We start from the raw sequence: 19,319 nt of genomic DNA on the forward strand, positions 1-19,319 counted from the left end.
TTGTAGTAATCACATGAAATGGGAGGGGGGGTCCTCTTTTCTTCCTATAACAGTTTTTGGTTGTTGTTTTTAACTTCCACAACATTTCCTTTAAGGAGCTTACAGTTACCACCAATGTGAATTATTGTAAAAGAAGGCATCACACATGCAATGGGGATATAAATGTTTCCATATTGGTTAAAAAATCATCAAAACATTTCCTTTCTATTTGATCCCTTTGTTATAAAAGTCCACATTCTAAAACAGGACAAGAATTAAATATTGAACTTCGCTTTCAATAAAATCTAAAGATCAGTGTGATTCAGAAGATCAGAGGCTAAGGAACTTTTGTAAATAAAGATGGAAGTCAGGCCTTCTGACCTGTAAATGCTGGTCCCTTTTCCCAGATAAATCAGGGGTTGGCTTTAGTGACTCATTGGATAAGAGAAAACCATTTTGCACATGTTCAAAATGTTGTTAATTAATGCTTTATTGAGATCTCCCTCAAACAAGCCGCTGGTACTCAGGCGGGTATCATGGAAAAGTTCACAAGCCAAGCAACTGAAAGTCCGGAGCACATTGTCACTCAGCAGGGTGGCAGTTGTGACCAGTAGCCATTGATAAGTTTACCTTCCATTTTGGGATATAATATTTTATGAAATTGCCAACAGAATACTTCTGGAGCAAATGAGGTGCTCTTGCTTCTGGCTCCAGAGATGGAAGCAGGGAGACTGTTCAGAGACAGCAGCTCACAAGCCAGTCAGGGAACCTTAGTTAGTGTTTGACCATTTCAGCATGGCAAAACATCCTTTTTCTTCATTCCACTTCTCCTACACATTGCTCAAAAATGTAAGTAATGGAAAAAATAATGTCAAACTCTGCTGAAGGGGAAATGGAATATTGTTGGGAGGAATGTATTTCTGCTTTCAAAGCTCAGTTGAATGAACTATCATCCCGAAATTCTGGAGATGCTGTTCATTGAGGGTGGTGTGTGTCTTTGTTTTGATGTCATTCCTTTTCCCCACACCATTGTATTATCCCTTGGAGACGCCTGGCCATAGTAACTCTCCTTCCTGAAGACTTTGCATTGATTCCAAGAATGCTGAAGCAGCATCACGGATGACACTAAAGGTCATCTCAGCAATTACTGTTCTGACTCTATCTGTACGGTGTAAATTCCATTGGTGTGCACATTTGCCACTTACATATGTGCATTAATCTTTGGAAGACTTTGGACACAATCCGCTGGGACATTCTCAAGCACAAACCTCATAGAAATGAATGAGAGCTGTGGAAGAACACAAGTACTCTTGGGGCCCACCCATTCATTTCCATAGGGCTTTCACAAGAGACCAACCTGATGAATTGTGCCATCTGCATCAATATCAACATATATTCAGTAAATGGCATCTATCAATACCATTGTTGCTTTGAATGTAATTTTGCGACTGTTCCCTCTGCCCTGCCGATTCACCATCTGCCAAGTAAATGCCATTTCTACTTTTTGGGAGGGATATTTTAAAAAGATAGTGTGGGGTAAAATACCCACACTTTTCAAGCAAACTAACTTAAAAAGCAACCTGTGCTGTCTGCAGAAAAGGGATGGAGGCACACGGGCTTCCTAGGGCCTCTTTGCGGTGATATCATTTGTTTGCTGCACGACCTTGAAAATCCAGATCATTTATTGAGGCCATCTGTTAAGGAGAGAAAACCATACTTTTACCCAAATCCCATGGCATTCCTGTGAGACTTAAATAATTACAGTAGGCACATGTTGTATGCTCAGAAGGCGGGTGTCACAGAAAGAAAAATATTGGTATAATCATGGCATTTTTTGAATCCCAAAAAGTTGGTACTCTTAGTGCTGCACAGTAATGGGAGTTCTTGAAAAGTAATCGGAACCATTTCCAGTAGATTATCTATTGTCAAAGTGTGATTAGATAGATAGATAGATAGATAGATAGATAGATAGACAGATAGATTTATTCCCTGCCCTTTTAGTGACTATGCGCCATGCAGAGCAGCTTACAGCAATTTAGAATCACAGTATCATAAAATACAATAAAAACACAGCATTAAGAATTCATTGAAATACAACAGAGGTAAAGATCACAGCCAAAACATGACCTTTACAGCAGATACTTAGCAGGTAAAAGCATTCTGGAATTAAAATGTTTTCCCCAACCAGTGGGAAACAGCCAGAGAGGGGGTCACCTACGCTTCATAGGACAAAGTGCTTCATGATATTGGTGCAGTCACTGAGAAGGCCCTATCTCTTGCTCTCATCAAACACTTCTCATCCTAAGTAGAACGCAAAAAAGTCCTTCTGATCTTACGGAGTAGGCAGGATGGTATGTAAGGAGGCAATCCTTCAGTTACAGGGTTTTTTCCAAAGCCTGATGAAGTCAATTGGGATGTTTCCACCATACGCTAAAGGAGACTTTGAAGAACTTCTTAGCCCTTGCTAATTATTGTGACATTTTAGAATCTCTCCTTCAAGATGTGTTTACATTGGAGCAAAAAAAGACTTCGTGGGCAGGGGAGATGTTTGCAGGGGAACTCACCGTTGGACTGTTTCTTGTCTTCTGATGGTTGTACTCTTCAGATAACTACACCCTCCCTCCATTTGTTAAGTGTTTAGCACAGATGTTGGAAACCTCTGGCCCTCCAGATGTTGGTGAACTGCAGTGCCCGTCATCCCTTGCCATTGGCCATGCTTGCTGGCAAAGATGGGAGTTTTAGCAACACCTGGAGGACCAAAGGTTTTCCACACCCGGTTTAACCAAAATATTTGCAAAGATAAAGTATAGTTCAAAGGTTCACAGAGCTTTTATCTGTATTTCACTGTTGGGCAGTTGCAAAAAACCAAGCAAACGAACCAACCCTAGACATAGTAGTTATATATCTTCCATGTGGGAAATATCGAACAGCTTGGCATTGCAAAAGTGCAATGGAATTGACCTGGGCCCCTGAAGTCTCTCCCTTCAAGCCTAATGTCATGCTTAAAACTAAACCTTGCACGTTCAGCTTTCTCATTCTTAACATCAGTTGCACGAGAGTTTCAAAATAATCCTTTCCTTCCAGTCTATCTCATGCAGTTAGGTTGCTGTGTTATAAAGTATATTTTTTTTGCGGGGGACATAGGGGGAAAACTGAAAGGGAGTTACGTCTGGAATTACACTTTTCAACCCTGTGTGTGGTTGAGATTATTGAGATAACATGATCTAGCGAGTTCTAGATTTTGCCATGAGACAAAGACAACACGGAGATCAAGAGAGCCTTACCACATTCTTGTGGCCCATTTTTCCTACACCCCAAAGTTGGCACATTATGTGCTCCTCTAGATGTGTGGGGCGTGAGGGACTAGTGGAAATCCCTGGCCTTTGCTTCTATTCTACATTTTGCTATCCTGCCAAATTGGCCAAGATAGATTCATTGCGGGCTGTGACTGGAACCCCTCACGAAACTGGCGGTGTCTTAGCATGGCATGCTCCACAAACATGTTCTATTCATCTATATTTATGGGAGTCATCTTCTAAAAACAAGATAAGACTGCTGTCCAGGCATCACAGCTGAAAATATCAAAGCTTGCTAAGACATCAGTGTGCTGTCCACAGCAACAAAGCAACCTCCCACCCACAAAACAGGAGCTATGTGCCGCACCCTCCATCAGGAAGCACTGAATTCTGAAGGACTCATTTCTGTTGAGAAGTTGGTTGGAGGGCAAGCTTTTTTGAGATGTGATATTTATAGCTCTTACAGTGCATCCTCTATCTCTCTCTCTCTCTTTTAATTTTTAATTTTTTAATTTTTTGCTTGCTCTGTCCTTTGTGCTACTAACCTGTTTTGTCTCCTGTTTGGGATTGCTTTGCATGTCATTTCCTTCTTCTTGGCTGACAGGCGTGTGGTTGATCCTCTTCCTTTCTATGATTCAGGTGCCTCACTCTTTCCTTTCCAGGTTCTTCCAGTTCTTTTAACATGTCAAACTCTGGAGATTTATTCATGAGCGTGCAGTCACTCAATGGGGATTCTTACCAAGGGGCCCAGGTTGGAGCCAACGTGCAGTCACAGGTAGGGATCCATCGGATGTAGTGCCAGTGAATGCATCAATATCAGAATGAAGAGCCTTTGATCCTATTGGCGTTCCCCATTCCTGTCCCAAGAGAGGAATCGAAGCTCTGTAACCAACCTAAACCAGTCAAAACAAAAACCCCAAACCAAACAATTTTATTTATTTGTTACCAAAAATTGTCTTTGGGGATGTTGCCCACGCTTTGTGAATGCATTTGGCTCTGGCTTCCTAGTTACAGTAAGAAGAAATCAGTATTTGAACGGAAAGAGTATTTCGCAAGATGCAACTTGCTTAGTGGATTTTCTAGGAGAAATGACCAGATATTTGTACCTCGGGCTTATTTTTCAAGATGTCCATATTGTCATATTCTGCTTGGTTTAATGACAAGAGAGTGGTGCTGAACTACAGAAGTTTCCCTTTCCCCCATTTCAGTGTCAAACTTCATTTAGCCATCCTATCCTAGAAGGCAGTTTGACAGGGAAGAGTGCAGGAAATAATCACTGGGGTGTAAGCCACTTCTTCCTGATGCAATGGTTGCAACAGCTTCTTAGGTATTTGCTTACCCCTTCGGGAGTCTCCTTTTACCCTTAGATAATGGTGCCAACCACTCAAACATTTCCATCTCATGTCAAGGTGCATTAAAAGCAAAGCTAGGTTGCATTACTACCCTGAATGCAGAAAAGAAGGCATGCTAGATGGCAGGCAGTCTCAACGCGGTCAAGAAGGATGAATGGTCTCAAGAGGCAAGGCGTGAACCCTCGTAACGCTCATTTGTATTAAGTCAACTCTCTTCAGTTGCAAGTGGCACTGAGAAACCTTGGGTTGAATAACTGGTGTGGATAGCAGGGTTGACAGATTTGGACGGAGTAGATTTCTTACCCCCATATAGGAATTGCTAACTCAACCAAGGACCTCCAACCAACTTGCCTCCTTGTATATTTTTCTCCCCACCATTTGCTGCACTACTCAGAATCCAGCATGGGCTGCTGCTGCTGCTGCCACTGTTACTATCAGGGATTATAGTGGGATGTTTGGAGGGAGGGAGGTATCTTCACTTATTGCTGCTTGGAGTGAACACTGGGAAATCTTGATTATAGTCATATCATCCTATTTTAGTCACCCCCAAAATTAGTCTTGCCTTTTAATATCTGTGTTCCTAATTCTCTCTTTGTTGTTGTTGGTCTGTTTAGGTGGATACCCTTCGCCATGTTATCAGCCAGACAGGAGGATACAGTGACGGACTCGCAGCGAGTCAGATGTATAGTCCGCAGGGCATCAGTGTAAGAAAAATAGGCTTCCTTTTTTCTTTTTTCTTTTTTTCCCCTTGTTGGTTCTCTCTTTCCCAATTATTTCAAAGCCATAGGGCTCAGAATGCCACTTAGTAGGACTTGTCTTAGCTTTACGGTCACCTAGTTTATTGCTTCTGTATCGGTCGTGCCAACGGCAGAGTTCTCTCTGCGAAAAAAGTGGCGATGGGGCAGGCCTTGTGCAGGCAGCTGGCGTCTAGGACTGTCAGACGCAATCAATATTCACATGGCACCTGCGGCCACTTGCGTTCTGCTGAGAGAGCTGCTAAACAGGTGACACCTAGTACAGTGGCAGGAGGGGACCCAGACATCTCCAACGAGAAGGCCAAGGGCTGGAGTCCATTGCAGCTGAACGTACCATCTAAAATAGTGGGTGGGCCCTCTCCCATTCTAAAAGCCAAAAATGGATTATTAACAGATTGATGATAATGACGACAATGACGATGATGCTAATACAGAAATTAGAGTAAGAAAAACCGAGGGGAGGGGTGGAGAGAGGGGGTGGAGAGGAGAGGAACATCTTCTACTTGTTCTGGGTTGCGCTGGCGGCTCCTCACTAGCATGAAAATTCATAGCGACAAGCTGTGTCGTACAGAGTGAAATCGATCAGACAGACACAAGGAGAACCGAGTGTAGATTCGGGACAGCAATCCAACTTCATTTCTCAGATCAATCATCCGCCATCTCAGTGGCGGTGACAGCAAGCTGGGAGAAGAGGGGAGCCTGGAAAAGGAGGCTGCCGTACACTGTGTCGGGGGCTTCTCTTTGCCCCTTTTAGAGGTCAGGGGAAGAGTTGCGCTCGAGGATTAACCTGAAAATACTGGGAGGGTGAAGCATGGTCCTGATGTTTTGACTTTCCACTGCATGCGTGCCTCAGACGCGAGGAGTGCCCGTTGAGGGTGGTGGCAAAGGGCAGTGCACGGTTTAGAGGCTTCTCTCCTACCCTCTTTAGATAACCTTCAGGATTTCTACTGTCTGCATTGCTCACAACAGTGCTAGGCAAAGCAAGTATTTTCTTAGTGGGGAATCGTACAGCATGCTGCCGTTGGACCTGCTAGGCATTCTCCATGAGCTCATGTCAAGTTGAAATGAAAGGAAGTGCCAAGGATAGGATGTGATGGAAGGGAAAGTCTTAAAACGGCTTGCCAAGACCCCCCCCCTCTCTCTCGTCCATTTTGTTCAAGTACAGAATTTGAGGCGTTAAAAGGCAAGTGCTTAGATACCCAAAGTAAGTCGAAGCTCACGGGTTGGCAGGTTGGGTCATATGGGAGTGCATGTTGTTTTTTCTCTGGGGGTGTGTGTTAGAGGAATCACGTGCCAGACAGAACAACTCTGAGCCATTGTATATTGTGCAAGATGGGCCAGTAGCCAAGTTAGTCACGTGTGTTGTTCACATTTCTGTCTGATTCGTATATAAAGTGAGGTGGAGGAACTAAAAAGCCACACAGTTGAGGGGGACTGTATTCTCTCCCACTTCTGTAAGATGTTCTTCCAACCTAATTACAATATTAGGGGGAACCTGATGTGACAGATTGTAAGGAAAATGAGGGCTTATTTTTTATTTGACATTAAAATTAAATGCCCCTTCGAGGACATCAAATATGGCTGTGCCTGCCATTTCCAGTTTGACCTAGGGTGGGGTGGTAGAATTCTGATCTGTATTCACTTCAGACACGTGGAAGGTCCCATTTTTAATGCTCTCCTGTATACTTTCAAAGCCCTTCATGGAGTAAATCACAGAGAATAACTTTGCCTGGTATGTTAGTTTACTACAGGCATGGAAGCGTTCAAAAATATGCATTTCCCTGCATTCTAAAGTGATACAATCCATAATTCTGTTACCTTGTTCTGCCAAATGTATACATGCGCTCTAGAAACCCAAGGGGGTAATATAACAGAAGCGCTTAATCCGTACTACCCTCTGAGCTATATAGTCCAACGACTACATTGCTTCGGCATCTTTTCAATATTTATGTGTCCTTTTTCCAAAGCTGTAAGAAGAAACTTGGATTATTGGCAAGGTTCTCATCATTAGGAGGAAGGAGGATGCTCCCTTGAAGCCATTGGTGGGCATGGTGGAGGGGCAGAAATGCTATAAAGCATGGCGTGTGCCTTTGTTGTTGGAATTCTGAGCTGACTTCTTCTGAATTTAGCACAGGCATCCAAGCGCCCACGTTTGCACCGAGCCCTGACGTCACCAGGCAAGGACAGTAAAGCATTCTGAAGTAAATGCAACTGAACATGTGCAGACAATTATGTCTGATTATATAAACCCATTGCAAAAACCGGGCTTGAAAATGCCACATGAAAGAGCCTATCGTTCCACATTAATCTCTGTTAGCCGAATTCATTTCTATTCTGGCTCTTTAATACTGAGGAATAAATGAATCGGAGACTGATCATGATAAGATATGATACTTCTGTACAAATTAACCCTGCCCCCACCCCCCAAGGAGAAGCCCAGCTCACTGCAACTGAATATATATCTGAACACAGTAGTTTTCTAGGCTAAACCAAATCACCAGGGGATGCTCTGCTGAAGAAAAGAGCTAGGGAAAGGGCATGCGAGAGGAGATGAAAGCCTGCATGGATTCAGGTGCAGAACTGAAGCTAATTTGGTAGTCATTAATAAAGGGAAGCTGCAGAATGGGAATCAGCCCTAATACCAGAAGGGACATGGTGCAGTTTCCTTTATCTTCAGGCCAGTTATTTTGGAAGAGGGAAGAAAGGCCTCTCTTGAAAGGAATGGCATGCAGAAGAGGGAGAACAATGTATTATCATGCCATTAGAAGCACTGAGTTTAAACTACATGAATATGCTTTTGTGTCAAATAAATGTAACCTAACCTGAGCAGTGGGTAGCAGGAGGATGAGTTGCCAAGGTAAGCTGTGGAATCTTCTTGCTTCTGGGTTTCCAAGAGGACACGGAGACGGCATCAATCATAGTAGATGCTCTCCTTGGTAACCTGAGAGGTTCCTTGCAATGATATGGTCCTTTCCTGCCCAGAAGCTGAAATGTAATTGAATTGGGGGAGGAGTTAGCAGCTAGTAGCTCTGTTAAGCTGCTTGCAGCCTCTGGGAGCTTGTGACCAGTACTTGTAAACAGGGACATTTGCCAAGTGAGGCCTGGAATGCTACTTCACAGTGTCTGTAGGACCAAGAGACATGGATGGCGAGGGAGCAGCTGCAGTGACCTGCAACACCATGTCTGTCTTTCTGCCTGAGAATGTGCAAAACTACACCTGCAGCAAGTGCAAACTGGTTGCCTTGGTGGAACAGAAGCTACAGCAACATGAGGCCCACCTCTTCCAACTTTGAGCTATCTGGGAAAGATGAGGATTTTCTCAATAGAGAAGAGTGGACCATCTTGGAACAGCAAAAGAGGAGAAAGATCCCATTGCAGGAGATTAACCCCTAGAAGGAACATGACACACAGAAAGAAGCAGGACTGTTAGGAGCCATGCTGTATCAATGGAGCTGCAAATTTGATTCCAGGCCCACTATATCGCTATGTTTTTACAGGCCCACTATATCCCTATGTTCTTCATTCTTGACTTGGAGGCTTCTGGCATCCGCTTGCAAATACAAGTTATTATATTCCACCACCACCCCTCAAATGCATTTTGCATGTGCATTTTCTCCATCAGATCTTTCTTCTCTTGAAATAACGGCCTGTTCTTCTATATGCTTGCTGTCACATTCTGTCCTATCCCATGTTTAAATGACTTGGCACATTTACACTGGAAATGGTGCACGTACTCAAATCAGGGAGATTAGATATGCAAGCCCTGTGTGTGCGCGCCCTTCAATGGGCTAACCCAAACCCATGTCTAGATTAATCCTCAGAATTGGTCACAAGTAGCCGCCTCTCAACTGCTTGTGTACACCCCCATCTTTAGTGAGGAAACATGGGTCAAGCTCTAGGTGCCACACAGATACAGTAAGCATACTGTTTCCCCTTAAGCATTTTGTTAGTGCTCAGAATGAATGATTGCAAAGTCCAGATTTTTTTTTTCCTTTTGAGACAAAAAGGAATGTTTGCCTTCATCATCCCTGGATCCCCTTCATTGCCTCCATCATCCCGTGCAGATGAGCCATTTTTAATAAGAGCCAGCTCTCACTGGCTTCCCCAAGAAATCAGTTTAAATACTGCTATGAGGCACCAGCAACCTCTCTTGTACAGAACCAGCTTTTCCCAAATGTCCCCCAGTGCCCAGCCAAAACTAAACCCTTCCTCCCAACAGCACTTTCCTCATTTAAGGTGCTGCTTTTGACCTTTAAAGCCCTTCATGGCCTAGGACCCTCGTACCTACGGGACCGCCTCTCCTGGTATGCCCCACGGAGAGCCTCAAGGTCCATAAATAACAACACCCTAGTGGTCCCGGGTACTAAGGAAGTTAGATTGGCTTCGACCAGAGCCAGGGCCTTTTCAACTCTGGCCCCGGCCTGGTGGAACGCTCTGCCTCATGAGACCAGGGCCCTGCAGGATCTGATTTCTTTCCGCAGGGCCTGTAAGACAGAGTTGTTCCGCCTGGCCTTTGGCTTGGAGCCAATTTGATTCCCTCCCTCCCTCTCTTTTTTTTCTTTTCTTTTCCTTCTCCTCCTGCGATGAGGCTACATTTTAATATTTTAATGTTCCATTATTTTAATGTTGTATTTTTTTATTTTTTTTAAGTTTGTAATCATTCATCTTGTTTTTATTATTGCTTGTAAGGCGCTCTGAGCCCAGCCTTGGCAGGGGAGGGCGGGGTATAAATAAAAAATTATTATTATTATTATTATTATTATTATTATTATTATTATTATTATCCCTTCATTGAGACCTCTCAGCTCCGCCTGTCGGTCTTGTGCATGCAAAAAGTAGCATTTCTGACCATACTACCCTAATGGTAGTGGACATAATATTCTGCCCAACAAACTAAATTTGGCCTCCAGGAGCTTGCAACATTGGTGCTGATGTGTGCTGGTCACTGAACTGTCCCCTGTGCAGCCTATCAGCCTATCTGTACAACGCGTCATGTGCCCCATGTTCCCATGAGGCATGCAAGTCACGTGTGTGTGGCTGGGGGAACCCATTCAGATTGGGGTATAAGAAATAAATTGCTCCTGCTGCTGCTGTTTGATGGGCAGGGTATAAGAAATAAATGGTTGTTGTTATACAGCTCAACCCATCTCTCAGTGTTTCTAATGATCATGCCACACGCCCCTTCCAAGAAGTCTCAAACATGCACCTCTAGAGGCATATTGATGCAAGAAGACTATTGTTCTTTACCATGAATCATTTACCTCTTCCTCAGTGTGACACCCTCCTAGCCTAACCCTCATCTTCTGTGGTTGCAGACAAACTGGATGCTTCTACCATGTCCCTGAAATTAATATGCAGGAATGAGTGAAATAAATGAAACAGTGTGCTATGTTTTTACATAAGCCTGCCTTCCTTCCTTCCTTCCTTCCTTCCTTCTACTTTTTTTTTGGGGGGGTGGGGGGTGGGGGAACAATAATTCTAAAGCCAGATCAAGCTGAGGGAATTTCAGCAGCAGGTAATTTACCTGCTTCCACATTCATAACATTATCCCCTACTTTAAATAAATAAAGTCTGGAGAAATAAGGTACACCTGCCAAAAGGACCCCTTTGAGTATATTTGGTCAGTGTATATACTCACAGGGACCACTTTTTGCACTGATCTGATTATTAGGAACAAAATTTTAAAAATCCTTCCAGTAGCACCTTAGAGACCAACTAAGTTTGTTATTGGGATGAGCTTTCGTGTGCATGCACACTTCTTCAGATACGCATGCACACGAAAGCTCATCCCAATAACAAACTTAGTTGGTCTCTAAGGTGCAACTGGAAAGAATTTTTTAATTTTGTTTTGACAACAGCAGACCAACACGGCTACCTACCTATATCTGATTATTAGGGTAAAGGCTCCAGAGAGTAGAGTCTGAAGCAATGGATTCAAGTGACAATCCTATGACTCTATGAATCTGGTATTGAGGATATAAGATGCAGAACAAACAAAAAAATAGGTATAAAAAAAAAATTTCAAGTTACGGAGGAACACCAGTTTCTCCCTTTATTCTCTATTGCAGTGATATTGTAAAGAAAAACAAGTTTCTTGTGGGGGGAACCTTTAAATTTATTTGATTTTTCAAATTAACGTTTTACACTCACATATACAACATAAATCATAAAACCGAGATTCCAAAGAATCTCCTGGACTTCCCTCCTCCCTTTTGTGGGTCCTATTGTTAGTCGTTCCTCCCGCACCTTTTATAATAATCCAAATCTTTTACATCTCCATTATATCCAGAATTCACCATTAAACCACAAGTGCTTCATTAGTTTGGTGAGACATAAATTTCATGCTCTGTAGTTTCTAGAAGAAAAAAAAAAAAGATTTCACCTCTGCATTTTAATTCATCACATTTGTGAAGTACTTCCACGTGATTTCTTGTGATTGTCCATGATTGACATTAATTGTGTGGAAATTCTGATATCATAAAATCTAATGAAATCACCTATAAAATATCATGAACCAGATGCATAGTGAGTAGAGCTACAACTATATGACCTGCTTTTCATCCAAGGACCAGGGAGGGTGTGAAGTTGCCCCAACACTGTTGCTGTTGCTGTTTCATAAAAACGCAGGTGGTTCTGTGCTCCTTAGGCTGGACTCCCTGACTTCTGGTTTCACTTCCATTTCTCTTCTCCAGTTACAGAGGCAGAGCTAGGAAGTGGGAGAAGTAGAAACTCCTCTCCCGCCAGCCTTCCCTTCCACTCTAGGAACTGGCAGCTCTGTTGCTACTGTTTACCTTTGCGGAGCTAAGCAGCAGTAACCTCTTGGTTGCTCCAAGCAGAGAGCAAGGAGAGGTTTGTGGGGCATTGGTGCCAACTGTAGAGAGCCCTGGGTGCCCAGGCACCCACAAAAATTTCGACACAACCTCCAAGGCCCTGCAAAGCCTCCGACGCAACTTCCGCAAGGCCCCTCTGCTGCATCAACAGCTGCCTTTTGAGCGCAGGTGTCAGAGCTGCCTCTAGGTCCCAGCTCACAGAGGACCAACGCCAGGCTGTCGTTATGTACAAAAGTCTTTACTGAGGTTTAGTTTCCATTTCAAAGCCGCAGCGCGCAGCTCTACGTCTTAAAGCCTAGACCGGCGAAGTACCGTCTGAGTCTCCTCCCCTATGACACCAGTTTAAGATCCTAGCCTTGCTCCACCTTTTACGCTGCTCTCTCCTCCTCTGGGTCCTCCTGCCCGCTGGGGCATTGCCCTTTCTGGACTCTTCCGACGCTGAGTCGCTTAGCTCCTCCCCCTCCCTCCGGCGGGCTTTAGGACCCGGTTCCCAATCCTCATTCTCTGCTGTCCCGCGCTCCTGTACATTTGAACTTGCCTCACGCGCCAACCCAGTGACCTTCCTCCTGACCGTTACACTACTTCTGTCACTGCTTCCCTCTTCCGGGATACTGGCCGGATCTGACCTCCCCTCCGTTGTCTGACTCTCCGATGGAGGTGTGGTCAGCCCTGCCTTATCTTCTCTCCCTGGTGGGGAATGCACTGGCCCTGATCCTTGGGACTCTTCCCCCCCACTCTGCTCTGGTGGGGAAGCTGGTCCTGATTTCCAACTACTGCTCTGGGAGTCCCTGCTGCCCCCTTGCTCCTGGGACGTTCCCATTGGGAACCCCCTACCCCTGGCCACTGGCGCCCCCTTCTGTGAATCTTCCGATTCGCTGGAGAGGCTCATGGAATCCCTCGGTCCACTGTCCTCTTCTCCTACGCTCCCCTCGGATTCTTCCCCTTCGCTCTCCATCTCCTCTCTTCCCTGTGCCTCTGCTCCTGAACCCCTGACAGCAGGTGTGCCCCCTTCTCCCTTCAGGTCTTTCGGATGAACTTGTGGCTCCCTCCCAGCCATTGTCCACCTGTTGGTTGCTGCCGGTGGGTACTGCTTTTGGCACCACGTTCAGTCACGGGGCCCTCCCAAGTGAAGCGTCCCAGGGCAGTTGCCCTAGTTAAGGGTAGCTTTGAGCAGAAGCCACATGCAACAGAATAACAACAACAATGATGATGATGTTATTTTTACCCCACCCTCCCCAGCCAAAGCCGGGCTCAGAGTGGCTAACAACAGTAAAAATAACACAGTTTACATAAAATCACAATCAATTCATTCCAATATCAATTCATTCTAATATCAATTCAGAGTCAAATTAATGGCAACCATTGGGCTAGAGTTCTATGAGGATTACAGAAGGAGGGGGTCAGAATGTGCCTTGGCTAAACAGAGACAGCAGTCATATGCATATGTGGGCACAAGCGCAATGTGGACCCTGTATGGTGCAGGTATGAGTGTGAGAGAGAGGGCATTTGCCCCCCCACACTGCCAGCTTTGGGCATGCCCTCTTTGGCCACACAACCTTTTGTTTTGACTGCATCTGCCACTGGCTTGCAGCCCCCTAGAAGATTGACCATGAGGGAATGAGGCCCTTAAGCAGACAAAACATCCTCACTCCTTGGACCACGATATCTAGGGAAGTACAAGGACAGGAGCCAAGACAAAGCAAATTAGCACCTGGCTGTTGGAATCACGGTCTTGTAGCAGGTTGTTGAGCAGGAAGCTCCCCATGCACTTCTAATTTGGGGGCTGCTTTGGTATTGTTGTGTCCATTGAGGATATAACTTCTTTTTGTATTTTCAAGCGCTCCAAATCATGTCCTGTACTGTAACGTGGGAAATTATTGCAGCAGTGTGGTTTGGGCTTTTTCGTCCCATCATAGATATCCCATCTTCTTTTCAGCATATGCATCCACACACTAGTTGTATTGCACAGCCATTCCCACATTACAAAGTTGCCACACTTGCGGGCCTACCTTTCCAAAAAATGCAACGGATTTTTGGAATTGCTCTTGAGTAGAGGACTCAAGCTCTGGGATCCATATTTCATGATGTGCAGCTGCAGCCACAAGAAATCCTAGAACCTCTCAGTGTTAGTCTAGCTCTCCTTTTAAGGCTTCAGGGCTATTCTGTACAGTGGTACCTCGGGTTAAGAACTTAATTCATTCCAGAGGTCCGTTCTTAACCTGAAACGGTTCTTAACCTGAGGCGTGCTTTCGCTAATGGGGCCTCCTGCTGCCACTGTGCCGCTAGCGCACGATTTCCGTTCTTATCCTGGGGCAAAGTTCTTAACCTGGAGCAACCACTTCCTGGTTAGCGGAGTTTGTAACCCGAAGTGTCTGTAACTCGAGGTACCACTGTATTAGGAAGGAAGCTTTCGGATGGAATCCTGGAGACATTGATACAATTTGCAGAGAATGGGGTCCTTTTCTTGCTTTGGAAATAAATCATATTCTCAAGTATGAGTGAAGTGGGGAGTGTCCTGGGTTCCAGAGTATTTCTGGGCTGAGAATGGGAGAGTAAGATTCAAATAGTAAGGATCTCTGTGTTGTATAAAGATTATCTCTTTCTCTAGCTCGTTTAATTGGGTGTCTGCAATAAAGCCCCTTCTAAAAATAAGTTGAGTACACAATAGGAGCCCTCCCCACTCCCCCCCCCCTTACATTTCCCGTTCCCTATAATGACCCGGCAAACACTAAATGTCATTTGAGTGCATTAAGCAGCAAACTCTCCAGTGACATAGCAATTACAGTTCTGAAATAGATTTGGTGTGTCACCGAAGATAAGGGTTTTGAAAGTTTCTGTTGTGATTATAGCTTGTAACTCCCACAAATAACAGGCTTCAAAATAAGAGGCTGCCAACAGGGCCATTGTGGCTCTCCCTCAGTGATGGCACGTAAATTGCTATTAATGTCCTGAGTGTACTTGAATATGCCAGTCTCCGGGCGGCAGAGTTGGCTCAGTGTCTCTCTTTACCCGGCTTGTCACTGTCGGGTTGATAATCTGTGGTAATTGCTGCCTCTTGCAGTGGTCAGGACGTGGAAGTGTGTGAGCTGGTTTCATCTTCTGCAGTAAACAATAAGCCTGTCTGTAGCAAAGTAGGAGGATATGCAATGCAACCTCTTTAGGATGTATGAGTAGATTAAAACCTAATGTGAAAAGACTGGATCTCCCAGGAATCTTTGCTTAGTTTTGTGTGTGTGTGTGTGTGTGTGTGTGTGTGTGTGTGTAACTTAGAAAGGTGAAGTAAGCCCAGCCATGCATGCAAATAGGTTGACTATGAACTGAGATTTACAATTTCTAGCTGCCTAAACTTTAAATTGAAAGTTAAAATGTGTGCTAAATGTAGCTGGCAGCAAACTAGGGCTCTGGATTTTTGCAGACATTCCGGCCACCTAGTTGATTTCATGTGATTTTTAAAAAGAAAGATTTTAAACTGGTGTTTATTTCCAGTTTGCATCCAGAGCTAGCTGAAATTGGCTTTTTAGCATCAAATGACTATGGGTTTCCTTTCAGCAAGTGATTCCCAAACCTTTATTGCCACGGACTACTTGAAAATTGCTGAGGGTCTTAGCTGATCACATTTAATGCAAAGGATGTGCTGTCTCCAGTCTTCAATCACAAATCCACAGACCACCTGGATGAAAATCATGGACCACTGGTGGTCAGTAGACTACAGGTGGAAACCATTGCTTTAAGCAGTAAGAACTCAGTTGTATGTTTAACTGCTGTGTGGTTGGGAAATGGTCAGTGTCAAACCTTGGAATAACTTCCGGAACCTTAGCATGACTGTAATAAAATGACTACTGCTGCTACAATGGTATGTTATCATGGGACGCGGGTGGCGCTGTGATCTAAACCACTGAGCCTCTTGGGTTTGCCGATCAGAAGGTTGGCGGTTTGAATCCCTGTGATAGTTTGAGCTCCCGTTGTTCTGTCCCAGCTCCTGCCAACCTAGCAGTTTGAAAGCACGCCAGTGCAAGTAGATAAATAGCTACCGCTGTGGCGGGAAGTTAAACAGTGTTTCCATGTGCTCTGGCACTCGTTGCGGTGTCCCATTGCACCAGAAGTGGTTTAATCATGCTGACCCTATGACCCAGAAAACTGCAGACGAACGCTGGCTCCCTCAGCCTGAAAGCGAGATGAGTGCCGCAACCCCAGAGTCGCCTTTGACTTGACTTAACCGTCCAGGGGTCCTTTACCTTTTTACCTATGTTATCACTGTGAGCCCTCTTGTACCTTCAGTTGCTCACATAACTCGTGTTCACATGAGTAGCATTAGAACAGAGGAAAGAACTCACAGAAAATCAGTTAGCTTCTCACTTTCATGAGCTACCATCTTCTCCAACTGTCTTGTGCATTTAATATGTGAACAGGTCTAAGTCTTGTAACTGAGATCCATACACAACACTTTTTCTTGCTGTAGTTGGACATTTGGATGAATGAGGACTTGAGAATAAGAGCAGTTTATATGTGACTTCTCTGCATGCCAACCTTGGTTTGCCACCAGTCCCCTACAATTCAGCTCATTAGGAACATGTGGTTCACATTTTTGTGTTTCTAATATGGTATGCGTTATACTGCACAAAAATTCTGGAAATACAGTTTCCTTACTTTTTTAACAGGAACTTGAGTCAATGTATCTTATTCTATATTTATACCTCATCTCTTCCTACCTTTAAGCATGTAAATGTTCCTTCTGGAAATTTGCATTTAAGGGCAGGCGGAATATTCTAGTTCCAAAATCCGGGGGAGGGGAGGCTGAATTGTCAAATGACAGCATAGGAGCTAATTCCTGGGGGCCAAAGGGTCTCTCCCCCAATAAAATATTTGAGGGGGCCACCCCCAAAAAAAGTTGATGGCCATTGCCATTCCAATGGTGTGTGTGCACAGCATCATGTGATCAATTATGTGGGCGGGGCTTACCTGCAAGCCCCGCCCCATATTTTATTCAAGTTGGCCCCCCTGACACACCTGCCTGATATGTATCTCCAAAATGGAAGATATATTTGGAATCTGCAACTTGCATTTGAAATCTTAAAATTGTATATTTTTAAGACAAAAATGGAAAGCATGGATTTCAATATATGAAAGCCCCTGTGTATATGTGTGTGTGAGAGAGAGAGGGAGAGAGGGAGAGAGAAATGAATGGCTATTTTAGTGAGTTTTTCTAGATGGAAAATGAATTTGCGCCCTAGTTTATAGTGCAGGCTGCTTAACCATTTGAAAATTCTCGTGTTACAGAATTAGCATCCTTGGTTGGTTAGATATGGCTGTCATAATCCTTTGGACCACTTTTTGACACACTGAAATAATATACTTGTACACTACAATGGGGAATGAAGATGAGGCACAGATTTTGAGATCGCAAAGTCCAGAGCTTTAGCATATAACACCTCTCGCCTCCCCCATGATTTCTAATTCTTACAAAGCCCTAAACCACTAGGGCCACATGTACCTTAAGGATCATCTGATACTTCACACCCCTGAGATTTGGTTGGACTTCTGTAGTCGCTAGAGAGATGCTGGGCTCTTCCCCATGCCTTCTCTTGGGGATACTCTCGCTCTGGATTTCCGGGGGGCGGGGGCTGCATTTCAATAATTTATGAACTAGCATTCATGGAACAGGTATATAAGATCTGAGTCAAGGAGCACCAGGCTCCTAGCCACTCCTAGCCCCAATTGGTCAAGCTATGGGGCAGGGCCAAGACCTATTTCCTTTTCTTCAATCCATCTCCCATATAGCAGCAGCAGCAGGCTTTAAGCTTTCCAGCCAGGGCTCTATTAATGCACACATTAGTGCAAGGGCCCTTCTGAACTGCCCTAGCCACCCATTGGAATCTAAGAGAATGAGGGAGGCTGGGGCCCATTTATTTGACCTACACCAGAACCAGGGGAGACGCCCAAACCAGCTAGGGAGACAGCTTGCTGTAGATTTTGGCACCTCCATGGGCAGTCAGCACAGCTGTTGTCAAACCAGCATCTGTTCAGGGCTTCCCTGAGCCGCCCGGTGACTTACTGTAACCATGGTGAGTTCCGACACCTATTTTTCTCATAAAAAATCACTGCTTATTATGTATCTTACGCTATCACGTGCAATATGTGCTACACTCCCTCCCAAAATAAGTGAGCATTACTGAGAACCAACATTTTGTTAATGGCTTACATTGCTTTGCGGTTCCACTTCTAGCATCTGACAAAGTAGACTAACAACAGAAGCTTATGCTCCATGAAAATGAGTTATTCTTACTTGGATCAACCTTTAAATACCGTATTTTTCGCTCTACAGTGGTGCCCCGCAAGACGAATGCCTCGCAAGACGAAAAACCCGCTAGACGAAAGGGTTTTCCGTTTTGGAGGTGCTTCGCAAGACGAATTTCCCTATGGGCTTGCTTCGCAAGACGAAAATGTCTTGCAAGTTTTTCCGACTTTTTCCCCCTCCCCCCCCCTTTTCTAAGCCGCTTATCCGCTAAGCCGCTAAAAGCCGCTAATAGCGCTAATCCGCTAAGCCGCTAATGGGCTTGCTTCGCAAGACAAAAAGACCGCTAGACGAAGAGACTCGCGGAACGGATTCTTTTCATCTTGCGAGGCACCACTGTATTAGACACACCGGACCATAAGACGCACCTCCTGCAAAAGCGAGGGATAGCCGTGCGAAGCCTCCGCAGGGCAGCGGGATGAAGGCTCCCCGCTGCCCTGTGGAGGCTTCACGCCGCTAAGGCAGAAGCTAGAGGGAGTGCTGCACAGCTTGTCAGGGCTGGCGGGGGATGCCTGGGTTTCCCCCACCAGCCCCAAAGAGCAGCTCAGGAGCGTGCCACACTCGGCAATTAAGCTCCAGTGACCACACATTCACTCCATAAGATGCACAGACATTTTCCCTTAGTTTTTAAGAGGAAAAAAGTGCATCTTATGGAGCAAAAAATACGGTAACTGTCATGCTTTATGCAACTGTCTCCCACGACTAATGCGGCTGATCCCAGCGTAGGCATTGTGGACCTTAACAACAGCCGTCATCCCCTTAGTGAGAGGGGAGCTCCTGCTGGGAAAGCTTTGGGGGGCTTGAGCCCCTTGTTG

At 44.8% G+C, this 19,319-nt stretch overlaps 1 protein-coding gene across 3 annotated transcripts in view; it reads left to right on the forward strand.

Moving 5' to 3' along the window:
- PBX1 (PBX homeobox 1) overlaps positions 1 to 19,319 on the forward strand; it is a 233,994-nt gene that overhangs the window by 203,253 nt on the left and 11,422 nt on the right. For 2 of the 3 annotated variants that reach the window (XM_079981596.1, XM_079981595.1), the window contains exons 7-8: positions 3,938 to 4,050; positions 5,242 to 5,331. In XM_079981596.1, coding sequence (XP_079837722.1) covers positions 3,938 to 4,050; positions 5,242 to 5,331 — 203 coding nt within the window. The remainder of the gene's footprint in view (positions 1 to 3,937; positions 4,051 to 5,241; positions 5,332 to 19,319) is intronic. The other variant, XM_079981597.1, reaches the window with a different exon arrangement.

The sequence above is a fragment of the Podarcis cretensis genome, assembly GCF_951804945.1.
Source record: "Podarcis cretensis genome assembly, chromosome: 6".
Lineage (NCBI taxonomy): Eukaryota > Metazoa > Chordata > Lepidosauria > Squamata > Lacertidae > Podarcis > Podarcis cretensis.